The sequence below is a fragment of the Anastrepha ludens genome, chromosome 2 (assembly GCF_028408465.1).
Source record: "Anastrepha ludens isolate Willacy chromosome 2, idAnaLude1.1, whole genome shotgun sequence".
NCBI classification, from domain to species: domain Eukaryota; kingdom Metazoa; phylum Arthropoda; class Insecta; order Diptera; family Tephritidae; genus Anastrepha; species Anastrepha ludens.
In genome coordinates, this window is record NC_071498.1 from 29,240,987 (window position 1) to 29,266,428 (window position 25,442).

At 38.2% G+C, this 25,442-nt stretch overlaps 1 protein-coding gene across 3 annotated transcripts in view; it reads left to right on the forward strand.

The window, feature by feature from the left end:
• Window positions 1-24,508, forward strand: part of LOC128867312 (homeobox protein prospero) — a 44,536-nt gene extending 20,028 nt beyond the window's left edge. For all 3 annotated transcript variants that reach the window (XM_054108430.1, XM_054108438.1, XM_054108446.1), the window contains 2 exons: window positions 21,403-21,547; window positions 22,461-24,508. In XM_054108430.1, the coding sequence (XP_053964405.1) occupies window positions 21,403-21,547; window positions 22,461-22,640 (325 nt within the window). In that variant the 3' untranslated portion in view covers window positions 22,641-24,508. The remainder of the gene's footprint in view (window positions 1-21,402; window positions 21,548-22,460) is intronic.
• Window positions 24,509-25,442: the final 934 nt, after the last annotated feature.

Genomic DNA, 25,442 nt, shown 5'->3' on the forward strand with positions numbered 1-25,442 from the left:
TTTTTTAAAAAGTAAAAAAAAAATTCTCAGAACTTTTACCCTCCTTTGGCTATACCACTCATTTCCCATGTGTTTGTGTGATTCCAAAAATCCACGGCAAACCCAAATTAAATTTTATTCAAATGTGCGCGAATATATGTATAAAGTTCAGTCCGTACCGTCTTTACCAGTTAGCTTACTGTTTTTATTTTAATTTTTTTAATAGAAGACAATCTGCCGAAATTTGGGAAAAATCGGTTTTGAACAAATTAAGTCAGCGCCTTTCCAGAATAAGAGGTCTACCTTTGATACCTTTTTCTGATAGCGAAGAATCTATTGCAGGAAAACAAATAAAGCGTTTGAGATAGGATTCCTTGATTTCAACATAACCTAGTCAGCTCGTGGTTCCATTTTAATCGATGAGGATCACTCACGCAAATCGGACCATAGATATTGTGAAGAAATTTTCTCTGGAAAGCTCCTAATAACCGCCCATCGGTGTTCATCGACGTCCTGGTCTCAGCGCCTTACAGTAAGACCGAGAGGATGGGTGATTGATAGAGTTTTTTTCGTGCATCGGGAGAGAGCTAAGCTTTTCAATTGCCTACCCAGCCCAAAGAAGCACTTGTTGGCAAGAGTTATTCTTCGCTGGATCTCTAGGATGACGGTGTTGTTGGATCCTAGATAGACAAAATTGTCAAGTTATAGTTATCATCATCATCAGCTCTCGATCCTCGGTAACAATTCTCCAGTTTCTAGAACTTGTCTTAGAACTTGTCCAAACCATGTTAGTCTTTCTTTTTTTTTTGTCGGGACAGACTAGCAAGTACAGCATTTAGACCTCAGACACAATTAAGTCCATTGAACTGCACTCAGGTTGCCTTTTTAATTTTCTCTAAATCTAGTAGATCGTGTGGTGCCAAGAAACCAAGGTGGTCGCTTCTTAATACATCAGTGCCAAAGACCACAAGCCTGATTCGAGCGAAGGCTGGGCAGACGCCCAGAAAGTGGTCCGCCGTCTCATCTTCCTCTTCATAAGTTAGGCAGAGTACATTGTCTGAGAGGCTCACCTTTTACATGTGCTTTGTCCATAGAAAGTTGTCAGTCCAACCAGCTCCCTACAGTTCCTTCTGCTTGATGACAGGAGTATCTGCTACAGTCGATCGGACATGACAGATAGCATCAGTTTTATCCATCTGCAGCCTTTCGCAGCTTGCCAAGCTCGCTTGTTGGTTAGAGTAACCCGTTTACTAACCGTGGCTTTGTTGGTTGCAGAATAGAGTGGCAGAACGGGCTCCGGGCCAAGGAAGTTGGTCTCAGAGCCCATCCTAGCTAAAGAGTCAGAGCTCTCGTTACCCGCGATACCCACGTGTCCGGGAGGGACCCTTGTTAGCGTCAGGATATTATGTCTGCCGACATAGTTCAACCTGGATCTACGGTACTCAACTACCTTTGAAGTGCTTGAAGGCTGTCTAAGGCCATGAGCGCAGCTTTGCTGTCGCTGTTAGTCTTAGACGTGCTCGTGCTTTAGACGCTACGGGGTGGTATGACATGTTTGATTTCTGGGGGCGATAATTTCTCATGCGCGTAATATGACCCCACCATCACAGTCTTGGGACTTGACGTATCTCACCATGTCCTCGTCATTACAAAGCTGCAGCATTTCTTCATTGTAGCGTAGCCGGTAGATACCATCTTGCAGTCGTAGCGGACCAAACACCCTTCGCAGCGCTTTTCGCTCGAATACTCGTAGACACGAGTGATCTTTAGAATTCCATTGTCCAACATTCACAGCCGTATGCAAGAAGTGGCCGTATTGTTGATTGGTATAGACGTAGTTTTCAATCTCTTGTAAGAAGTTTACATTTTAATAGTTTGGTTTGGAGCGAAATATGCTCGGTTTCCTGCAGCAAACCGGCTTTATATTGTATCGTGTGAGCTATTGTCGATTACACGCCCTCGAAACGGTAAGTGCCAATTACCATGCCTACTGGCTCTCTTCTCTCCATCTTGTGCGAAATCTACAGATATTTGGTTTTTTCTGTCTTTTTCGATGTTGAAAAAAAGTTCGGTTAGGTATTTCAATTTTGCGCCATTATCGCGATGTCGTCGCCCTAGGCAATGGTTTTGCCCTGCTTACTTTATTTATAGTAATAGAAGTCTTTTTGTTCTGCACATATCTCATATTGGTCATTTTGCAACTGGTACAGTTGTAGTCACTCTCGAACTAAAATTATTTCCCCCATCAAACGCCGGTTTATGAACTGGAATATTTGCTGAGTAGTTTGGCTTTTCACCGCCGGGTATTAGCGCTTAGATACAACACCTTAGCACCTACACCTAAGCGCTACATTGCTGAGTTCATTATACAGTTCCACTTACCATACGCACATACGAGTAAATACGCACCGATGGGCCCGCATACTTTCGGGAAAGTCCAACTGACACCAATTCAACGGAAGAAGGTCTATTGCACGCCGCATGCCACTATTTAGGCTGCAAAACAAAAACAAAACGAATGCAGGAGAAGAAACAAAATAAGATTAAGCAACCAATTACGCACACATTCATGCACAAATGGGTACATGGCACATACATACATACATTAAAATGTAGATATAAACGCAATAACAACAACGCCAACCAAACGGAAAATGTAAACAAAGTAGTAGCCGTCAGCTAACTGGCTGATAGATGTACCGAATATCACCACAATGCCAGTGTGGCGCACCAGGAAAAACACAAACCGTCAGTGCGCGCCAAAAAAGAGCTCGTTCCTCTTCCAACCGGCTGCTTGAGAATGCCACGGCGAAGAACGAACATCTGTTCGGCGTGGCGAACGATTACAAACAATAGTTCACCTGGCCGTGTCAATAGGAAGGAACAACCCCTGAGCCGTAGGTAGTGTTGGACAAGGATTGCCAAGACAGCTGAAAACGTCGTCGAATGCGTTTCCCTGTGTGTGTGTTTCAGTCAACGTCTTAAGAAATGCAAACAAAGCCGTCTAAGGCAAGGCGCTCTGCCTTTAAGAAAAATCAAACGCTCTTTTTAAAAGAATTTGCGCGCGCATAAGTCTCAACTGAAATTTCATTTTGGCTTTTGGTGTGCGTGTGTGTGTGTGTGTGTGTGATGTTCTTTACCGAATTGCATTCATCAAATTCATGCCTTTTCAATTTCTCCTGCTTATTTGCATTTTTCGGGGTATTTTGTTGGGGGTTGCCTTCAGCAAATGCAGTTGAAAATGAAAAAAAATCTTTCTTACACTTTAAGGGTTGTTCTCGAGTAAGTCACCGAAGACGTTATTGTTATTTCTGTGGCTATTGTTTTGTTTCTTCGTTTTTTTTTTGTTGGTTTTCATTTACTGTAGCTTGGCTTTGCTTTGGACTTCTTTTATCCAGTTACATTTTGCATAGGTACGAGCACAATTCATAATGCTCTTGTGCCTTCGTTTGACTCTATGTTCCCACTTTGACTTAGACTTCAAAATGGGTGGGAATACTTTTCGGTTGGCTTTTGCGCCACTCTTGCAGAAAAGTTAAACAGAAGCGTAAATCATAAGGCGAAGTGTGCTAGTGTTGCTCCTTGTAAGGGTGCAAATATTTATATGTCAACTGTGGGAATATTTTTTAATGATAGCGAAAAAATACGTTGAAAGATAATTGATGCTAAGACGTTTGCAAGGAATTATTTCAGCAGCAGTCCTTAAATCTATAAAAAATACAGCTCGTGTCCAGAAATTAGTTATGCTGCATATTTCAAAGGTCTCTCTAACTTTACTTGGTATCCTCCACGTTAAAGCCTCTTACAAAAGGACAAGTATGATAAGAGACTTACAGAGTTTGACACTTACTTATGTAGAATTTTGAGTACTGGTGACTAAGAAGATGAAATTCTTGAATATTTCAGTTATGCATGGCCGCCATAGCCGAATGGTTGTGTGCATAACTACCATTCGGAGGCTACCATTTACGGTGCTGGTTAGCTCAAAGGCTCCTAATTATTTTTGAGGCCTACGAAACTCCGCGCGTCTTAGGTCGTTATGAATGTGTGTTACATGCGCACAGATTCCTTTCCAATTGTCAGCTGACTTTAGCAGAAAGTCTACAATATTTTCTGCGTGGGCGTTGAAACTAGACGTAATCAACATATTCTTCCTTCTCCGTGCATATTGGGCAATTTGGTGAGCTGTGATGACCAAATCTATGGAGGTATTTTCTAAATACCCCATGCCTTGAAAGGAATTTAGTTAGGTAATAATTTCTTCCGCCATGATTTCTTTCTAGCCACGTCGTAAGGGTGGGTATAAGGGTGGGTGTTCCACCAGTCTTGCCAGTGGGCGTTCGAATGACGTCTTTCTTCAGCTGCAATTTCTTTGCGTCTTGCTCTGCCACCTTGTTCGGATAGCCTTACTTATACTGGCTTCTTTTCTTTTCCCAAAATGTCAACCGGGACTTACGGAATTACGAAGCAAGCGTCATCAGATGTATGGAAGCCGTAGATAGTCCGCAAAGCGCTTAGCCGATGGTTGGATAATAGTTTTCTTGTCTATTTGCTTATGTTTTATGCATCAGCCCAGATCGGTGCCGCAGGTAAAACGACCGAGTTGACAACTCTACTATATACCATAGTATCCTTTTGCTATGGTTACAACCGCCGTTGTTTGGCATTATTCATCCCAGACAGGCCTGCACTTTCAATTCCTTTTTCACACATATTCAGGTGCGTTTTAAAATTTAAACGACTATCAAACATCACCCAACCATTTAATAGATTTAGGTTTTGAATGTATAGTTACAGTCCCAACATTTACCTATATAAATTCTACTACAATACTTTCTGGCTGCCTATTAAAACCGTATCAGTTTTGTGCTCGAATAATTCCAAGTTCATGGACGTCAACCAAGCCTTGATCCTATTTACTGATTCACTGGCGATCCTTTCAATATCTTCGATGTGTTTTGCCACCCCTATCACCGCGATATCATCCACGAATCCAATGACGTTGGTTCTATGTTGGAGGCAAATCCAATCTTAGAACACCGTCATACATTTGGTTCCATAGGAGTGAGCCCAAAACTGATGTTTGGGGTTCACCCTGCTGTTACATTGTACTTCCCTCAATCGCCTCAATTTGATAGCTTCCACTGTTGAGCGAGATTTCCCAGAGCCGAACTGGTGTGTGGATAAAATACCTTTATCTTCTGCGAAGGAGGACAGCTTGTCGATAAGATAATTCTCTCAAGAATTTTTTCCATTGCATCTAGTGAACATATCGGTCGTTAATACTCGGGTTCACCAGGCTTTTTGCTTCTCTTGGGTAAAAGCACAAGGGTTTACATCTTCAACCGCTTTGGAAAGCAAAACAACTCATTATACTTATGGAAGATATGATTCTGCTATGTAAAACTTGTACCTCGACCAAAACCAATATGCGAGAGGTTGGACTGGGATGAAGCTAGTGAAGTGACTCTCATTCATTTGTGCCCAGAGAGAAAGGAGCAGCTCCGTTGCCGAAGGGAAAAATTAACACATCTGCGAAGAGATAGCAGACGACCTCTCTGAGCTGCAATGCGTGGACTTGCAAGCAAAATTGCGATATATTTTTTAAAACTAAATGTATCCATTTATTCACTTTCTTAGGAACAAAACTTTCGCTAACAAAATTAAAACATTTTGAACTGTCAAATGCTAATTGATTGCACTCTGCTTAACTGAGTGTGTCTCAAATGCAATGCCGATTCACATTTTAATATGCAAAATACCATCTTTGATTACCGACATACAACTTTATGACAGCGCGTGCACTCTTATGTGGGTTGAAGTTGTTCAGATCCTTTTTTAGATTTAAGTTATCACTTTCTTGAAGTGCCTATTTGTTGTTAGTTGTTAGGTCACTAAAATTCCAAATCCTAGGAGTGGGTCCTCCGTGAGCTGTTAATATTTCAGTCAATGTTTTGCCTTATCCACAACTAATCGATTTGATTGTGTGAAGCCTATAAAAATTATAATACTGTGGAATGGTTTCCTGTGTGGCTTAAGTTACACAGTCGCTAATAACTATACAAATTTCGACATGCCCACTTAATCGATTTTTTTTTAATTTTTTTTTTTCAAACTATTTAAGTTATTTTTAGATTTTGGAAATTTTTTTTTTTTTTTTGTTTTTCAAACTCGGTTTTGTTTTTAGATATTGTTTTTTTTATCAAATTCGTTTTTGTTTATATTTTGGTTAGTAATTTTTATTTATTTTTAAATCCTTTTGTTTATTTAAAATTTGGTTTTTTTTTTTTTTATTTCCAAATCCGATTTTTTTTTTAATTTTGGTTGGTTATTTTATTTTTAATTTTTTAATAATTTTTTTTTAATTCAAACTCGGGTTTGTTTCAAATTTTTGTTGGTGTTTTTTGTTTATCAAATTCGGTTTAGTTTAGGTTTTGGTTGGTAATTTTTTTGAAATTTTTTTTAAATCCGTTAATTTATTTAGAATTTGGTTGGTTATTTTTATTTTCAAATCCGATTTTTTTTTCAATTTTGGTTGATTATTTTATTTTAAATTTTTTAATAATTGTTTTGTTTTTAATTCAGTTATTTTTACATTTTGGTAATTTTTTTGTTTTTGTTTTTCAAACTCAATTTTGTTTTTAGATTTTGGTTGGTGTTTTTTGTTTATCAAATTCGGTTTAGTTTAGACTTTAGTTGGTAATTTTTTTGAAATTGTTTTTTAAATCCGTTTGTTTATTTATAATTTGGTTTTTTTTTTTATTTTCAAATCCGATTTTATTTTCAATTTTGGTTGGTTATTTCATTTTTAATTGTGTTTTGTTGTTTTTTCCAAATTCAGTTTTGTTTTTAGATTTGGGTTGGTTATTTTTTTAACAAATGAGCAACCGTTGCTGGATGTCCCCTACTGTGGAAACCTTTTCGGTTGCTGCGCTCGTAAACGGGTTTGGTTTTTTGCGTGTGTGTGTTCTATAAATATTTCTATTTGCTGCCGTGTATGTGTATACAGCCATATGTGTGTGTGAAACAATGAAATCAAATGCAACTTAATAGTGGATTGTGAGCTATGACGACGCCACACAACTTTTTATTTAGCCATTTGGTTGCAGGCTGCTTTTTTTTTGTTTGCAATTAAATAAACCTTGCAATATTATGGATTAGCATAAAAAGTATGAGATTGCGAGTTGTTGTTTTTTTTTTTTTTGCTATAAGATCCATAAGAATGCAACAAAGAAAAAACCTTTTTCAAGTCAAAACGCGCAGTTGTTTTTCAAAGCATTTTATATCGCAGCGCGCAATTGCAATATACATTCCCGCATCAACTGCGGGCTTACCACGTTTTTACGTATAAAAGTGCGAGACTTGCAACACACCACATGAAACCACAAACCCCGCAGCTGAAAATTGACAATTAAGGAGTGACAGGTTAACTGTTGGCAATTGTTGTAGAGAGGAAGGAAATCAATGTGTCTGCCGTTAAGCGTCGTCACCACCCGAACTGTGTCCTTTAGCGGGCGGAATTATAATGAGTTAATTTGAATATATGAAATGGTTTAATAGAATGAAAAAGTGTGAATGCACACAAAGGCAATTGACACTTTTGATGCGTTTTAGCGCAAAGTTTCGTTTGGTTTAATTAGCAAGTTCCTGCGCATGGAATGCTTAAGTTGGAAGTAACGCTTGTAACTCTTAAGGCCGTTAAAAATATTGCGCTCACAAAATGGCATAAAAATAATGTAAAAAAATGGAACTGGGAAAAAGTGTGAGATTTCATAATAACATTTTGAGTTTGAATGAAATTGAAGCCACGCGCTTTTTGTAATATTTACTGGCAGATATTTTTATTTTGTATGAAAGCGTTTTTACCTTCATTCCAAGCTTCTAAGCTAAAATTATGCTTCCTTAACTAAGAAGTAGATTGGAGATCAAATCTCTTGAGCGTACAGGTAACATTTCTCCGATCTGGGTGTCAGGACATAGGAACATAAAGAGAAATGAAATTGCTGATGTGCCTGCCAGAAAGGGGACTGAATTGGCCTCAGAGACCTCCTACCCGGGCATCGCCATCCCGCAGACAGTTGTTAAAGCGGAACTATACAATTTTTGTTCTCAGAAAAGCGCAGAAGATATGGACCTCCATTTCTTCATGTGGAGGTCTCCTAATGGTATCTAAACGGCGCTTTAGTAGTACTTGGGAAGTGCCAGATTGCCACTTCAACCATTTCACCTACCTACCTACCTTAGCAGTAGAAGTAACTTTACAGAGGTCTGACTCAAATTAATTGTAAAATTCGTTTATGGAATTATACTTACACGAAAAGAAATCAACGACTAAGGAATTTGAGAAGGAATTCAGTTTTCTTAAAGTTCTATAAATTGAGGTGTTTATTGCATAACTGCCTTTGACTTGTTTCACGAAAAAAAGATTCATTATATCGCGCACAGCTTTGAGGGATATGAAAATTAATGCATTCTAGAAGAAAGTGACAGTCAATTGTCCCATTAATAATACCAAAGGCAAATAAGAGAGAGAAAGAATAGCAAGTTTACTGAGTTTAAGTTGATTACGCTCAAGTAGGATGAGCTCAAGTCTTTTAATATGGCAATAAAAAAAGGTCTCCAAATTAAACCGCATATTCAAGTTTGGATCGAACTATGGACGTATACAAGAGCTTCATGGTACACGGATCACTGAAAGCACTGCTAAAACGCCCAATGAAAGTTGGCATTTAATAGATTTTTTGTATGGAGGTGGCACAATGCATTGAAAGTGTGAGACTTGCCTTTCGGCTCACTCACTAAAACCCACCCCAGCTCCGTTTCCCTCCCGCGGGATTAAATAGTGCTTCACGGGAGGGGGAACGGCCTATTGCCTCTTCATGAAGATCTGCGCTGTTGTTTAGCGCGACGCAGTTTGGAGATTACTATTTTTGCCATATTACATCCGGCGGACCAATGTTCTTACATAGGATTTGGCAATGGTACAATTAATGTGATTTAGGAATAAAAATTTTCGCACCCAGGTCGCAGATCTCATGCAAAGTAGAGAGACGAGGGTTGCTAAGAGAGGTTGTTAAAGTAGTGATTGATCCAGAATCCAACTAGCGCTTCCGCTACATTTTGTTGTGCTAAGAGAGTAAAATGGAACGAAATTTTGTGAAGAAACATTTACTTGTATTAAAGGGACAGATACCTGTAAACGGTCATATTTTCCCTGATTTTCATTCAAATTATTTAAAATGAAGAAGTCAATATATTTTTTTCAAAATTGGCACACAGTTTATTTATGCATTAAAATAATATAAATTTTTTTTTTATTTTAATCATTTAAAATGGCGGATGTACACTAAATTCTTCCGATAAGGTCGCAGCGGGGCTTCTCAATCGGCGAGCATTGTAGGTAGCATCGGCGTCAGTGTCCTGGCCAAACATTTTTTAAACGTCATAAAAATCGAAAACAAATTCGCGAAATAAAATGCTTAAAAAAAATGAAGTTTGGGGCGAATTTTCCTACTATTTCTGCTTCGAAAAAATTGTTTTTTCGAAAAATTTTCGAAAATTTGTAAATTCACATCGATGCAAAATTTCAGGAAGATCGGTCAATAACTCTTCGAGTTATCGTGTACGCCAAATTTTTTTTTTTGAAATTTTACAGGTATCTGTCCCCATAAGTTGTAGGCAATTTTTTTGTCACCACACAGTAACTTTATTAATATCAATTTAGAGCTTAATCGAATCGGACGACTTACGAGTGGTGGAATAGATTTTTAAGTCGTCCGCATTTAAAAGGTAATTGGAATGTGTAAAGTATTCACAAATAGCATCAATAAAAATTACAAAGAGTAAGGGCACAAAGTACTGCACTACTCGACGAAGCTACAAAAAGATATGCAAAAATATTATCAACAACAACTGCACAGTTACAGCGGAAGAGATACGATTTTGTTCAAGTTAAGTCCAAAACTGCATGAAACCCCAGAGTAGCTAGTATGGCCATCAAATGTGAGTGACTAACTTTGTCAAATGCCTCAGAAAAGTCGGTATGGAGCGTATCAACGTGCAGATCATCAATAAAGGTAGGCAGGCAAAAAAAGCAGAGTTTAATGACTGTGGACCTACCCCAGACATGAAGCCATGCTGGTAGTTAGAAATTGAGCGCATGACTGAAAACTACACCTGGGGTTTGACTATGTATCCAAATAGTTTAGCAACAGTCGACAATTTAGAAATAGATCTGTGTTTAATTATGTCTTTCTTGCTTCAAACTTTTGTCTCACACTCATGAATGCAAGAGTAACCACTGGAGTAACACTTGGAAATTATAATTGTATAATTAATTCTTTCATCATGTGAGTTTCTCAAAAGTCGAAGCGTCTCGCTTGCAAGTTCTTTCCGCTTTGTTCGCATTTCAACGACACTCTTCTTCCTCTCAACTGCAAAGGGCACGCGAATTTCAGCTCGGCGCCACTGAATGCTGATTTTTTAATATTATTTCTTCAAAAGTGACACTTTTCATGGCATACGTAGAAGCAGAGAAGATATATATATGTATGTATGTATGTGCATTCACACATACACATATGCACGCACTTAGGTGGCAAGCAGTGAATGTGATTTCCTCGCCGACTCGAATGTAATTGCGAGTGCCCGCCCGCCTTATTGATAAGCCTTTGTGCCACCTTCCAGCACCATATCCCTCATCATCATCACCCCTCCCAGAGCTGCATTTGCGCCTGTGTTTGGCTGTATTGGTGATTTTCATTGACTTATTCCCATCAGGAGCGTGATGACAACATTTCAAACTTTAGCTGTAGGGCTATAAAAGTACTTTTTCCTAACGGTAATCCGTTTCTTGCTGCCGCCCTACCCCTTGCAAACAGCAGGTGCGGTTATAATGAAGTAATTGGCAACACTTTTCGCATTCAGTTTAGGTTTTGTATGTTTGCGCAGGACTTTTTTGCTTGCTTTCTTTGCATTCGACTGCAGAAAAGTCAACCCAATGCAACACAGCCAAGTCATCATATTTTCACGCAACCTAACCTAGAAGTACACTTAACCTCAAAATTCAAAAAAGGTAAAAAATTGACGAGCTCATGACATGGGCATAACGAGAGGTCCCTGATGTCTCCTACAAAAAAGTGTGAATTGTGTGAAAATGAAATATGCTTATACCCACATACACACATACATGCATGTGCACATGTATATGTATATGTAAGTATATTTGTAAGTAGGTAAGTGTTCATCAAGTGTGTAGGTATGGTATGGTTCAGTATTAACTCGCCTGTTTGTGGTTGGCTAGCATTTCTTTTAAAAAGCTGTTGAGTTCCTTTTCATTCCAGCGAGTATCCTTGAGCGCTCTCAAGCATGCGTCTATGTACGTATTATTACGCGCGCATGTGTGTGCCTATGCCGGCACGTTAGTTTCCCGCTTTGAGTGCAGCAAATAGGCACTTTTCGCTTGCGACTTGGAGGGCCATTTCAATAGCTGATCGGCCTCTAGCTAAGTTTTCGTCTTATTCCGCTACTTAATGCAGCGCGCATTTTGCGCTTTTTTCCCCCTTTTTTTTTGAAGAGTGCTGGCATTTTTTATTTGCGCTGTAAGTTTTTATTTCCAACATCTTAAATAAACTAATTAGCTTTTGTTTACATGTTGCATAATCAACTTTTTTTGCGAAATTAAATTATGCTGCCACTCACTATTTTAGTCGTCATTATATCAACGTCATAGACACATAATCCCATACAATATAAAGTAATGGCACAAGCAACTGAATATGCGGCAATGCTCAGTGAGTGCTTTCTTATTGTTTTTGTGTTGTGCTTTATTTTGTATGACCGCTTCAGTGTTTGCGACACTGTGAAATTTCTTTTTAATTAAAAAAAAGAGAAAAAAAAACAGAAAAAAACAAAAAACCAGAATATTGCAATTACAACTCCTTATGTGCGCCTCTTCACACAACATAAGGTCCTTCGACATTTTTTCCACATGTCTCCTTATTTAAGTGAGGGTGTGTTTTTGTGTGCTCATATGTTTGTCTTTTTAATGGAGTGCCTACTTTACTTTGTTCGTCCACCTTGCCACAACAATGCCACACTTCTTCACTCACTATGCATAGATGTGTATGTGTGTGTGCATATAATGCATTAGCCTGTGTGTTGTGTGGAATTGAATAAATATGAATATATGAATGGTTGTGTGCGCCTAAAAGTGCACTTTTTGCATTCAAAATTATATAAAAAGCGAAGAAGGCAGGCAGTCCTTTTGAACAACCCAAGTGCCACTGCTTATATGCACTCAGCACACTTGCACACATACACGTGATATACACACGTACACATACATACGTGCATATGCATAGTTATCGCCTGCATTTATATGTACATATAATACTTGTCTTCCCATGCTATCACTATCAAGCAAGCTCGTCCGCGCTCACAGTAATTCAGATTGTATGAGCAGAACGGCGAAAGGCCCACATGGAGCGCCGCAGCTCCTTTTATTTTCTGCTCCACTTAGCAGCATTGAGTGTTCAGTTTAGTGTTAAAATATCCACTTTTCTTCATTATTCCGTTTCTTCGCTCTTTTGATCGCTTATTAGCCGACTGTTGTTTACTTTCTTCTAGCAGCCCAGTTACGTGTGCATTCTTCTTTCTACCCCCTTCGCTACTTTCTCTCCAATATTTGTTGCCTTCGCTTCGTGCATTATTGGTGGCAATTTAACCTGAAGCAAACTAAAATGAGCACAAAATATTTATGTGCATGAACGCAAACAGTATTGGAAAAAATTGTGTTAGTCGCAAGTTTGGCAAGGCAAAGAAAAAGCTGCTGTTGATACTTAGGATACTTTTAATGTCGTGCTTTGAAAATAAGCTACTTACATACTTTAGCTACTTGACGAGTATTCATTTTCAATTATAGTCAAGTTGAAATTTCCGCTTTATTTCCTGCATTCGTTTTTAAATAGAAAATGTCCCACTTTAGTCAGCGCTTCTAAAAAGACTTCACATAAATACATGCATACTAGGTTGTTGCATGAGTTTTGTGATTTGATTAGAAAAAACACAATTTTATGGTGTGAAATACGGTTTCTCATTCGGTATATATATATATATAATTGGCGCGTACACCCTTTTGGGTGTTTGGCCGAGCTCCTCCTTTTATTTGTGGCGTGCGTCTTGATGTTGTTCCACAAATGGAGGGACCTACAGTTTCAAGCCGACTCCGACCGGCAAATGGTCTTTTATGAGGAGCTTTTTCATGGCAGAAATACACTCGGAGGTTTGCCATTGTTTGCCGAGAGGCGACCGCTGTTAGAAAAATGTTTTTTTTTAATTTTGGTGTTTCACCGAGATTCAAACCAACGACCTCTCGGTAATCAAACCCATTCGGCTACGGCGGTCGCGGTATAGTCTCTCTTAAAATCATTACATCTCTTCGAACGAGATTCCAATTTATGAATTCCATCCCCGAAATGAGAGCTTCCAAAGCTGTTATCATCTCATCATTTGATGAAAAACGCTTTCCGCGCATGCATTTTTTTAGGTCTGGAGACAGATGGATGTCGTTATGGGTCAAACTTTGTGAATACGTTGGATGCTCCAACAATGCGAACTTTAATGCATAGGTTTTAGCCATTGCCAAAATGTTCTTGTGCTTTGTCCTGATGAAAAAGATTTTTTTCTTTTGCAAACTGTGTCTTTTATCACTAATCTGCTCCTTCACCTGACTTAAAAGGTTACAATATCATTGAGAATTCATTTTTTCACCAGTTTGCAAGTAATATACAAACAAAATTCCTTTCGCATTCCCACTCCTTGACCGATTTGTGGACACGAACTCGTTTCGGAGCCGAAGAACCAGGTTCACACCACTCTTTAGCCTCTTATTTTAATTTAGGATCTTGTGATGAACACAAAATCCACAATCCACAGATCCACACAAAATCCACTGTATTCTCTCGAAATCGCTCTAAATGTTGCTGAGAAAGTGGCATTCGAATGTGGTGTGTTCCATTGCTAACGAAAGGGGCACCCTTTGGGCGTACAGCTTTTTGAAACCCAAACTTCCGTCAAAATATTGCTCATACTGAGGTGCCTTGAACCTCTACTAAATCTCTTTCAGTCATTTGACAATTTTTCAATACGATATCCTATATTTTTTCTACAATTTCTGGTGTTATTGCTGTTGTTGAATGTCCTTGACGTGGATTCTGGCACGATTACGTTAAAATTCAGCAACCCGCAGTTTTACTGTACTAATTGACGGGGAAAAGTGTGATCAATTTAGAGGTATCGGATTTTAAATTGAAATAAAAAAACGAAAATTCAAATTGATTGGGCAATCTTTAATATTTTTGCATAGAACCATTCATGGCATTTATTTTCTAAAGATAATCCCTTTCAAATATTGGCCGCAACTACGCCGTAATTCCGCGATCCGTAAACACCAATTTCAAATGACTAGCTGGAGGACTTCGATCGGTATCGCGTGAATATCTTTAGTAACGTTGGCTTCCAATACCTCAATCGAAGCTGGTTTATCCACAAAGCATTTAGATTTTACATACCCCCACAAATAAAAGTCCAATGGTGTGATATCACACGGTTTTGGTGGCCTATCCACTGGCTCGAGACGGGAGGTTAATTGCTCACCTAAAGGACGACGCAGTAAATCCATTGTTTCACGTGATCTGGGCAAATAGCGCCGTCCGCCGTCTTGTCGGAAGCAAATGTTGTGGAGATCACGAGCTTCAATTTCCGGCACTAAAAAGACGTTTATCATGGCGCGATAGCTTGCGGCTTTCCCTGTCCCATTAGCGCCAGCCTCCACTTTGAAGAAATATGAGCCGATGATTCCTTCAGCCCATAGGCACCACCAAACGGGTTCTTTTCAATGTATGTAGTGGCTACTCTTGAATGGCTTCGGTTTGCTCTTCAACCCAAATACGCCAATTTTGCTCATTAACGCAGCCATTAAGCCAAAAATGGGCCTCATCGCCCATAATTTTAAGTTCGCCTGAGGGTGCGTTGAATACTTTTCACAGAGCGTCGATTTTCGTAATACATTTGTGCGATTTGTAAACGTTGTTGAGGCGTAGGTCTTTCCAAGATGAAATGTCAATGAATACTGAAAAAAGTGTTGTATTTAGTTTGACAGTAGTCACGTCACGCGTGGTCTGTAAAAAAAACTCCTATTGGAAAAGGTACCTCCAATCTGATCACCTTTTACACTTTCAACATTCGTTCCTAAATTTCCTTTGCTTTTAAGGGGACAGATACCTATCAACGGCCATATTTTCCCTGATTTTCATTCAAATTATTTAAATTGATGAAGTCAATATATACATTTTCAAAATTGGCATACAGTTTATTTATACATTACAATAATATAAATTTTTTTTTTTGTTTTAATCATTTAAAATGGCGGATTTACACTCAATTCTTCCTGCAAGGCCGCAGCGGGGCTTCTCAATCGGCGGGCATTGTAGCATCGGCGTCAGTAACCTGAATACAAAAAACCAAAAATTTTGTTGTTTACTAATGTCATAATTTGAATTAAAATTTTAATTAAAATATGAATTAAACAAAAATCGAAAAAAATTCGCGGAATAAAATGCTTAAAAGAAAATGAATTTTAGGGCGAATTTTCCTACTATTTTTGCTTGAAAAAAATAATTTTTTCGAAAAATTTTCGAATTGTAAATTCACATAGAAAATAATATCATAAAAAAGATGTGTGCAAAATTGCAGGGATATCGGTCAATAGCTTTTCGAGTTATCGTGTACGCCAATTCGAAAAATATAGTTTTGAAAAAAAAAATAATTTTTTCGAAATTTTACAGGTATATGTCCCTTTAAACCTTTCAGAAATTAAAATTCAATCACTGCCAAGGCGCGTTCATTAAACAAATCTGTTCTGCACGTTTGATTGCCAAAGAAATGTATTAAGAAACTAGAAAAAATAATGAATTCGCCTTGTTTCATTCTGTGCTGACAGCCGCGTGGGCACGGCTAAAGAAAAAAAAACAACTCATCTGATTTACCAACGCCACCTTTAATAGATTCGCCTTGATCACTGCACGATACTTGATTTTTGCATTGTTGAAAATACTGCGACTCGTCATTACTAAGTGGCTTGTAAACAAAGAACGAATTGCCAGATTGAAATGAAACTTCACATACGTTCCAAGGACAAGTGTACCAACAAAGCAAAAAACAAAAATGTAGGTTAGTAGCAACGCCCTCTCTTAGATTAGATTAGATTAAATTTGTGGGGGGTTGGACAAGTCGACGCACTCAGTGAGTAGACCATTGTACTACACCCGGAACCGCAAAACTTATTGAATAACCTAGTACGTATGGCATTTCACCACTCCGCATTCATTTCACAGCAACATTTCAAAGAAGTACAACTTTATGCTAAGTCACTGCGGTCTAAAATTTGTTTTCGCTTCTCTGATTGTGTGCATATGGACTTAGTGCATTATTGGATGAGATTAATATGACGTTATTAATAATTTGCAGCTTACTTGTAGCCGTCACACACAAAGACTTCTCACAAAATACCAACAAAGAAATTGGCAATGCTTTGACTTGTAATACTCGTAAGCATTCATATTGTTGCAGCCACACGATTGCAAGAGGCGAAGTGTGGAATACTTACTTTATGCTGTTTTGCCGCTTGGTTGGTTTGTTGCAAAGAATTTTTAATAAATCTCAAATGAACATGAGTCAATCTTCAGGGTGCATGCTCACTCACTTAGACGATAGATTCCAGGCCATTCCACCTCGCTCTTTCATAAATTGCACATGCAGAAATGTCCTAGTCGATGAGGAGCAAAGCTGCACTGAAGTTTGCAATAGAAATATTTGCATTTGCATTTTTGCTTTTTTTTTTTTTTGTTCTTGTTTTGTTTTATATCCTTTAAGTATGCAAAGCGCTGTGATGAAATGGATTGGCATTGGTTAATGGTTTAGTTGAGAGGCAGGCTTTAATTAGCAAAAGCTTTGCGATTGATAGCAACTTGACTTGAGGGAGGATTTTAATGGGTCTCCTCGAAGAATTCCGCACTGATGTTGAAAATGGATTTCTTTGTTTGTCGCAGATAAATGTGAAGAATGTTCGAGCAGGCACCTGGGAGGCTACATGCCAATGCATTTCGGCCCGGCAATTAGAGAATTAAAAGATAGTTTGAGCAGTAGCAGCATCTGCAATCAAGTAATTGAAATGTGTAAATTGCAGGCGCAGGGCGATTTTAATGCGACGGCGGAATCTAAGCAGGTATTCAAGTGGATAGCAAGGCATACATCGCTGCCGCTATCGCAGAGACGAATACACGCAGATGAAATTTTTCGTTGTTATTGTTTCAAAAGTGAATGAAAGCGTCTTAAATTTGAAAAAAATAACTCAGAATAAAATTTAAATACTAGCATTATTCGCCAATTTTTGAGCTTCGCGAGCACAGCCAAGGTCCAACGAAAGCGTTCGGCATGCGTTGATTGTACTTTTTCCAATTTCGGGTTTTCATCCCCTAGCTATGCGGTCGCGTAACTCTCTCTCTCTGCCACTTGTTATTATCGCCACAAATGCTTTTAAGTGATATTTATTTACGTTTGCTCCACCACAAACGTCACACACCACAATGTCACGCGCGAAAGCGTAGTCCGTTGTCACGTGACGTCGGACCCAGCATTTTTGTTGCGCGCTGCGCGGCTTATTGACATCTCCATTGTGTGCAATGTGTCTCCTATAATTGTCAACATTTCACAACAATTCCGACTTGTTCGCAGGCAACGTCGTTCCGCCTTTCTTGTTGCCTGGTCTTTTGCAACCTTTTGTTCTGTTGTTACAGTGTTGACTCGTTTGATAATCGCGCTAATTTCAAGATTTCCCAAAGCTCTCGCTCTTCTTTCATTATGATGGCAACAACAAATTATTGCAGCTGTAATGAATATGAAAACACTGCAGCATGCGCCGCATGGAATGGGGTTTGGTTTGGCATCTGATAGCGCCAACTTTTCCAAACAATAAATATCAAAATCGCGCATCGGCAAGTAGCAATCGTTGCGCTTGTGGGTAATGCTGTTGTTGTATGTCGCACAATGCTGCTGACAGCTTCGATGTCAAATTAAAACCAGCTTTGCGACGACTGTTCGCTGAAGTTCCCCGGAGGCGACGATGGCTAAATTGTTGCTGTTGCTATGATTGCATCTGAGGCTATTGCATTCAATTTCAGCAAGAATAATACGGGGATGAGATGCGGCCAAGCTGTCGCAGTTGTCGTTGCGAAAGAATTTTTATTTTAAGCGGTCGCAGATGCTCTAAAATAGGAACATCCGACGAGTCGAGTGTGAGAAAGAGAAGGAGACAGAGAAAGAGAAGGGGAAAGAGAAGGAGAAAGAGAAAAATGAATGCCACAATGGAAATACTTTGCCAGCGAATAACTACTGCTAAATACAGCAGTTGATGAACTTATAATTCCCCGCTTGCCCCTAAAAGTAGTCAGCAGTAGTTATCGCTCATTTATACGTGTCGGTGTCGTTCGAAGCGCACACCTACACAGATAATTATTTAAGGCAAAAGTTCCCCACTCGTAAGTTGTAGAATTTTACAGCTAACTGCCATATCGCTCCATACACAAAAGTCGCAGAACGCCTGTACTATTTTATAATCACAGTCCGATTCTGTGCAATTGATAAATGCATCATATAACAGGATTGGATATTCATAGCAATTTAGGTATTCCTTGACAAAAATTAAAATTCTCAATGTAGTTGATTACAGTGGGCGTATTGGCGAGTGTCGTGCTGCTATGTACGCAAGAGATCTCACTTAGCCCTTTACGATCCGCAAGTTTTTCAAGTTTACTTCCACCGAATCCAAGCCATTTTTCATACCAAGAGAAACTGTACACTAAACTTTGCTAAATCAAGTACGGAAAAAAATATGTTCGTTTCAGTGAAAATTAGCAAAATTTCAAATGTATTTATATATGGTATACATCAAGGCGCATTCATTAGAGGTGGTGGCACTGGACCAACAACAATGTTTTGTGCGTTTGATTGCCACGGCAAAGTAGAGAACAAAAATTGGATTCGCCTTTTTTCATTTTGTGCTGACGAAACGGCGAAAGAAAAAAAAACAACAAATCAACTGATTTACCGATACCTTCTTTAATAGATTCGCCTAAGTATACACAAATAATTATATACAGGGTAATAGCATAACCATGCGATTTAAATTTTATATTTTTTTAGAGTAGGGTACTTTTCAAAGCGTTCTCCAGGATGCGACCCTGGTTTGCGGGAGTAATAGAATCTTGTTTCACGTCTTTACTTTTCGCTCCGAGCAGGCTATGCCGCCTTTTTTAGTTCCACTGCGATTGATGAGGAGCCTTCCAAATAGTTATTGCAAACGTTTTTCAGTATAGCGATTTTCCTAACCTATGAAATTGCGTGGCACAATATTTTACACTTTACTAGTAAATACAGGGTGGCGAAAAATAAATCACCCTATTGGAAGATTTACTAACTATAATCCGCTAGTTTCGACAGCACCAGGACGCCTTAAAGTGCACTGGCTAGACCAAGTCATTGACCCGGAAACGATGCACGTAAACAACTGGAAAGAACAGCAAAAAATTGATAGAAAATTTTGAGTAAAGCTAAAGCTCACCCCATGCTGTCACGCTGCCTGATGATAATCGGAAGATTTATAGTTCCTGCAAATGGCGTCGTACGTCACTCTTATTTGACACTTGTGAACTATGCAGCTGCGTTGAACAAACAGACAAGCCATGAAGCGCGTAAAGGTCAGAATAAAGATGTCCATCGCTCAATCTAATTTTTTGTTTTAATGATAAAGTTATGCAAAAATAATATAGCATGACTAATTTTGTGCCACCTTGTATCGGCTGCGTTTTTGGCTGCATGAGAACTATCGATATCGATAAATTTGGTTGGACAGCTGAGAATTACAAACTGTGTTGACATTTAAAACTGTTCGCGAAGTTCATAGCGCCGAAATGTCGTTTCGTTGTCATTCTCAACCTCTTGGCCTTTGTCCTTCGAGTACGTGGAAAATTTGACGCAAACATCTTGGCTTACGTACCCATAAAATGCAGCTCGTGCAAGCATTCCAAGGAAATGGACTTCGTTTGCTGATTGGGCTCAAGTCAAAAATTACTAATCGAATGGACCCCGTAACTCATTGCCATGACCGATATAAGACGGATATCATATTAAAAAAAGAAATGCCAAGAAATTTTCTACCAGATTATAATAAAATTAAAAATTCATTTCAACAATATTTCTGTATTGTCATTTTAAGGCGGCCGCCATAGCCGAATAGATTGGTGCGTGACTACCATTCAGAAGTGCATAGGTGCAAATCTCCGTGCATGAAACACAAAATGATGGAACAAGTTTTTTCTAATAGCGATCGCCCCCGGCAGTCCATGGCAAGGATCCGAGTGTATTTCTGCCACGAAAAAACTTCTCATAAAAACCAACTGCCGTTCGGAATCGGCTTAAGACTGCAGGTCCCTTAATTTGTGGAAAAACATCAAGACGCACACCACAAATAGGAGCGAGAGCTCGATTAAATACCCAAGCGAAGGGTGTAAGCGCTAATTATATGTATGTATGTACATTTATAATTTTCATTACTCAAACGCTTGAAAAAACACCCGGTACAGCAACACTAGAGTGATATAAAAATTATATAGTTTTTGCCACTATAAACGCAACAAAGTACCTGCTGTCAACACACAAAGAGTGTTCTTGGACGATATGTCAGTGTGGACAACCAACAATTCGAAGTTGTGAAGGACTTTGTCTATGTTGGGACCAGCATTAACAACAGAAATGATATCAGCTTATAGATAAAACGGAGAATAACTCTTGCCAACAGGTGTTACTTTGTGCTCAGTAGGTAATTGAGAAGTAGAGCACTCTCTCGAAGCACCAAACTGACACTCTACAAACTTTGTTAAGGGATTATTAGTTTTGCGGTTAGAAATGGCATTTTTCACCACAGCTTAGCAGAATTTTCGTTCGGTTCTTTTTTTTTTTTAAGTGTACAAAACGAGCAAAGAGAATATTTTGCTTTCTCTTTGCGTATTTTGTACATTTACAAAAAATTAAGAACCGAAAATTCTGCTAAGCTATGGGTGCCAAAGCTGTGGTGGAAAATGCCATTTCTAACCAAGTCTCTGCAAAGCGCTAAATTTGAGCAAAATTCTTCATCTGTATATTCTGGTAATAAATTACATTTTCATATGCGCACTGCCTGCCAATAATCGACTTGACCATATAGATGCATATGTATGTGTGATGTGCACCGTAGATTGAAATTTTATCCCATAGCGTTTACTTTAACTAGGTTTTACTGACCATACTAATATTTTCCATTACTTACAGAGAATTCTACTACATCCAAATGGAGAAGTACGCGCGTCAGGCGGTTACCGAAGGCGTTAAGTGCGCCGATGAGCTACATGTTGGCGGTGACAGTGAGCTTTATCGTGTTCTGAATCTGCATTACAATCGCAATAACCACATTGAGGTATATATTTAAATATATGTATGTATGTATATATAGGGTGGGCCATGTAAAATTTGCTTTTTGAATCGGCTATAAAAAAAAAACTAATCAATATTTTTTCAAACTTTTTTTTTATTTTGAAGATTGAACATTGTCATTTATGAATGAAAAGTAGGCCATTCGATCAACCCAATTTTTAAGCACATTTTCGATTGTTTGGGCTCCAATTTCATGAATGGCAACTTCGATTTCGTGTTTTAAAGCATCACTCGTCTCTGGATGGTTCGCATAGCATTTCTCCTTAACGGCTCCCCACAAAAAATAGTCCAACGGGCTTAAATCACAGCTCCGAGGCGGCCACTTTGGCAGTGTGACAAGTTGCACCGTCCTGTTGAAACCAAATGTCGTCCATGTCATCCTCTTCAATTTTTGGAAACAACTCGTTGAGCATGTCACGGTAACGCTCGCCATTTACTGTAACCGCGGCTCCTCGCTCATTTTCGAAAAAAAATGGCCCGATGATGCCGCCAGACCAAAAACCTCACCAAACAGTGGCTCGTTGTGCATGCAGTAACGTTCTCTACAGTAACGTGTGGATTTTCTGAGCCCCAAATCCGACAATTTTGCTTATTGACGTAGCCACCGATGTGAAAATCAGAAAAGAAGAAGAAGACTCACCACTTTGGAAATATTTTTTCAATATTTCCCAATTTTGTTCAAGCGTATAGCGTCCCATTTCGTAAATGTCAAACCTTTAAGTAAATTATGAACACATTTGACATGTCATTTGTTCAAAAATCAAACACTATATGGCCCACCCTGACACGCATACATTTTCATATTGGCATAATTTTAATTATTTAAAAATACTTGGAACTTTTATTCAATTTCTTCATGTCTCGATTTTTCTTTTTCGTTTTTGTTTTTTTGCTAGGTACCACAAAATTTCCGCTTTGTTGTCGAACAAACGTTGCGCGAATTCTATCGCGCCATCCAAGGCGGCAAGGATACCGAACAATCGTGGAAGAAAGCAATATATAAGGTCATCTCCCGTATGGACGATCCAGTGCCCGAATATTTTAAGTCACCCAACTTTTTGGAACAATTAGAATAAGAGGAAAGTGAACGCAATCGCGTTATTCACATGCTTCGTACAAATTTGAAACGCAAATCTAAATCAAGTAAATCTTCGAAAGTTATAACAGCAGGAACAACACCAACAGCAGCAGCAACATCATTAACAAGGCATGCAGCATCAGCACCGATGGCGGCAGCATTAACAAAAACCGCAGTTATAGCTACAACAACAACAGCTACACCAACAACCGAAGTAGCGAATTTAGCCAGCGCAGCCCTAAACGAAACATACCAACAAAATTTGGCGAGCATAAATTAAGTTGAAGCCACTTGTATTAATTCCTGGCCCTTATGATTTACAACTTTTTTTTAATTCGGATGTAAAATAGGTAGAGCCTTTTAGACATCGCAGAATTTTGAAAAATAGCAGAAGTTAGAAGGCTTGCAGCCAAAAATGTACAAAACAATCATTGAGAGAAATTTTAACAAGACAAAATTTAGAATCGAGACAAAACACAATAACGAAAAACGACAGCAAAAAACACTTCGGATTGTGACACAAGTACACATACATATTTAGATTCACATTTGAAAACATATTTTTGGTAAGGCTTGGGACTCATGCCAGGTTTTCCAGCCAACCAAAATAATATTCGAAAGATGTGTGTGATTCAAAAGAGTTGCATACATATATGAAAAATTTATATATAAAATTTCTGACGAAAACCAAAAATACGACGTATATGACAAAAACATTTCGACAATACAAAAAAGATGATTTGTTGCCCAAAAGGTAATTTTGATGCTACAGGCAAATCCTTAACTTCGCAAATATTTATATATCTTTGACTCATAAATTCACTTGCACAACGCGCATTGCGTTCACAAAAAAACCAAAAAAAAACACATACGAAATACGAAATACGAAAAAAAAAAAGTTTCAAAGAGCAAACGATAAGGTCCTACTTGTTAAACGATTGTGGGTATTTTACAAATTATTTCAAAAAGACGAGCACCAAAAAAAAAAAAAAAAACATATCCAGCTTTATTTTATTACGAAATATTCATAACACTAATCGTGCATGACACACTCGCATTCTTTCGGTGGATGGCACTACGACTCTAGCAATAGCAGAAGCAACGTGTCTCTCAAAACTAAATCACTCACACATACATACAACTAACCATATGCACATACACGTTTTATACATAGCAACAACTGCCTTATGTGATGAAAATCGGAAATTGTGGGCCTTTGGATTCACAAATAAATAGAAGTGTAAATGAAAATCAAAAGAAAAACCCAGAAATAAATTCGCACTCATACCCGAGAGTGTAAACTGCAACTGCTAGAAAAGAGAGGTCAGAGAACAGTTCTAAAAGCACAACCATGCGTAGAGATAACTGTACGTTGAACATGCTCTACATGCATATGTATATATATATGAAGTTTAATACAAACATACAATAAGACTATGAATTTAAAAATATTTAAAAAACATCTAAGAACTCTACAACTGCATTAACAATAATTTGACAAAACTATTTAATAGAACTCAGTTTACAAACACAAACCCATACAGACACACAAACGCCCATAAACACATAAGCATGAAACTGACATGCATGGTTGGAAATTGCAGGGTCGCTTTTTGAGAACGACTCCTATTTGTGCAGATCTCTTTTGTTTTTTTGTTTTTTTTTCTTGCTTGGAACAAAGTAAAGTAGCCCGTTACGACTGCGTAGAAAATGAGTATCAAGAGAGCTAAAATTGAAATGTGCTTACATAAGAAATACTTTAAAAGAGCAATGAATTTTGAATAGGCGCATTTTAGCGTGAAACTGAAATATGTACGAGATGGCGCAAAATTAATCATCCACCATTTTGTTTTTGAATAACTTTTTTACTAAATCAAAAAACAAGATTTTGAAAGTGGTAAATTTTCTATATGCGCATTTCAGCTTGGAACGGAAGTATGTACGAGTTGGCGCAAAATTAATCATCCACCTTTTTGTTTTTAATAACTTTTTTACTAAATCAAAAAACAAGATTTTGGAAGTGGTAAATTTTCTATATGCGTATTTCAGCTTGGAACGGAAGTATGTACGAGCTGGCGCAAAACTAATCATCCACTTTTTTGTTTTTGAATAACTTTTTTACTAAATAAGAAAACAACAGTTTGAAAGTGGTAAATTTTCAATATGCGCATTTCAGCTTGGAACGGAAGTATGTACGAGCTGGCGCAAAATTAATCATTCAATGAATTGTTTTTAATACAACAACTTTTTAATAAATATAAAAAAGTGACGTAAATCTTTACTTTGACCTTTACGCGATCCATAGCTTGTCCGCTTGATTGTTTTTATACACCAAATAGCTGTCTAGTTCACAAGTGTCAAATATCGCACCCTAAATACAAAAGGGTCACAACTCAAAATATACTTCTGTTCAAATATGAACGAGACGTTATCAATAAAACGGTCCGCGGATGACATATGGCAAAAATAAATTTTTTGTTTTTTGGTAGGACTGTTATAAGCTTACATGGCAAATTTCAGCGTCATATGTCACATAGTTTGTTTTCCGTGCTACTGTAAACAAGTCAAGCTCGAGTGTGGAAAATTTTGAGTTGTGCCCCTTTTGTATTTAGGGTGCTATATGATTGACGTACGACGCTATTTGCAAAAATGATAAATCTTCCGACAGGATGATTAATTTTGCGCCACCTTGTACATTCATGCTAAAAAGCTATGTCAAAAAATATTTCTGTTTTTAGCAGTGTCCCTAAAATATATTTCATTTCGAGCTCCCAGAAAAAAGGCTACTCTTGGTCATTCG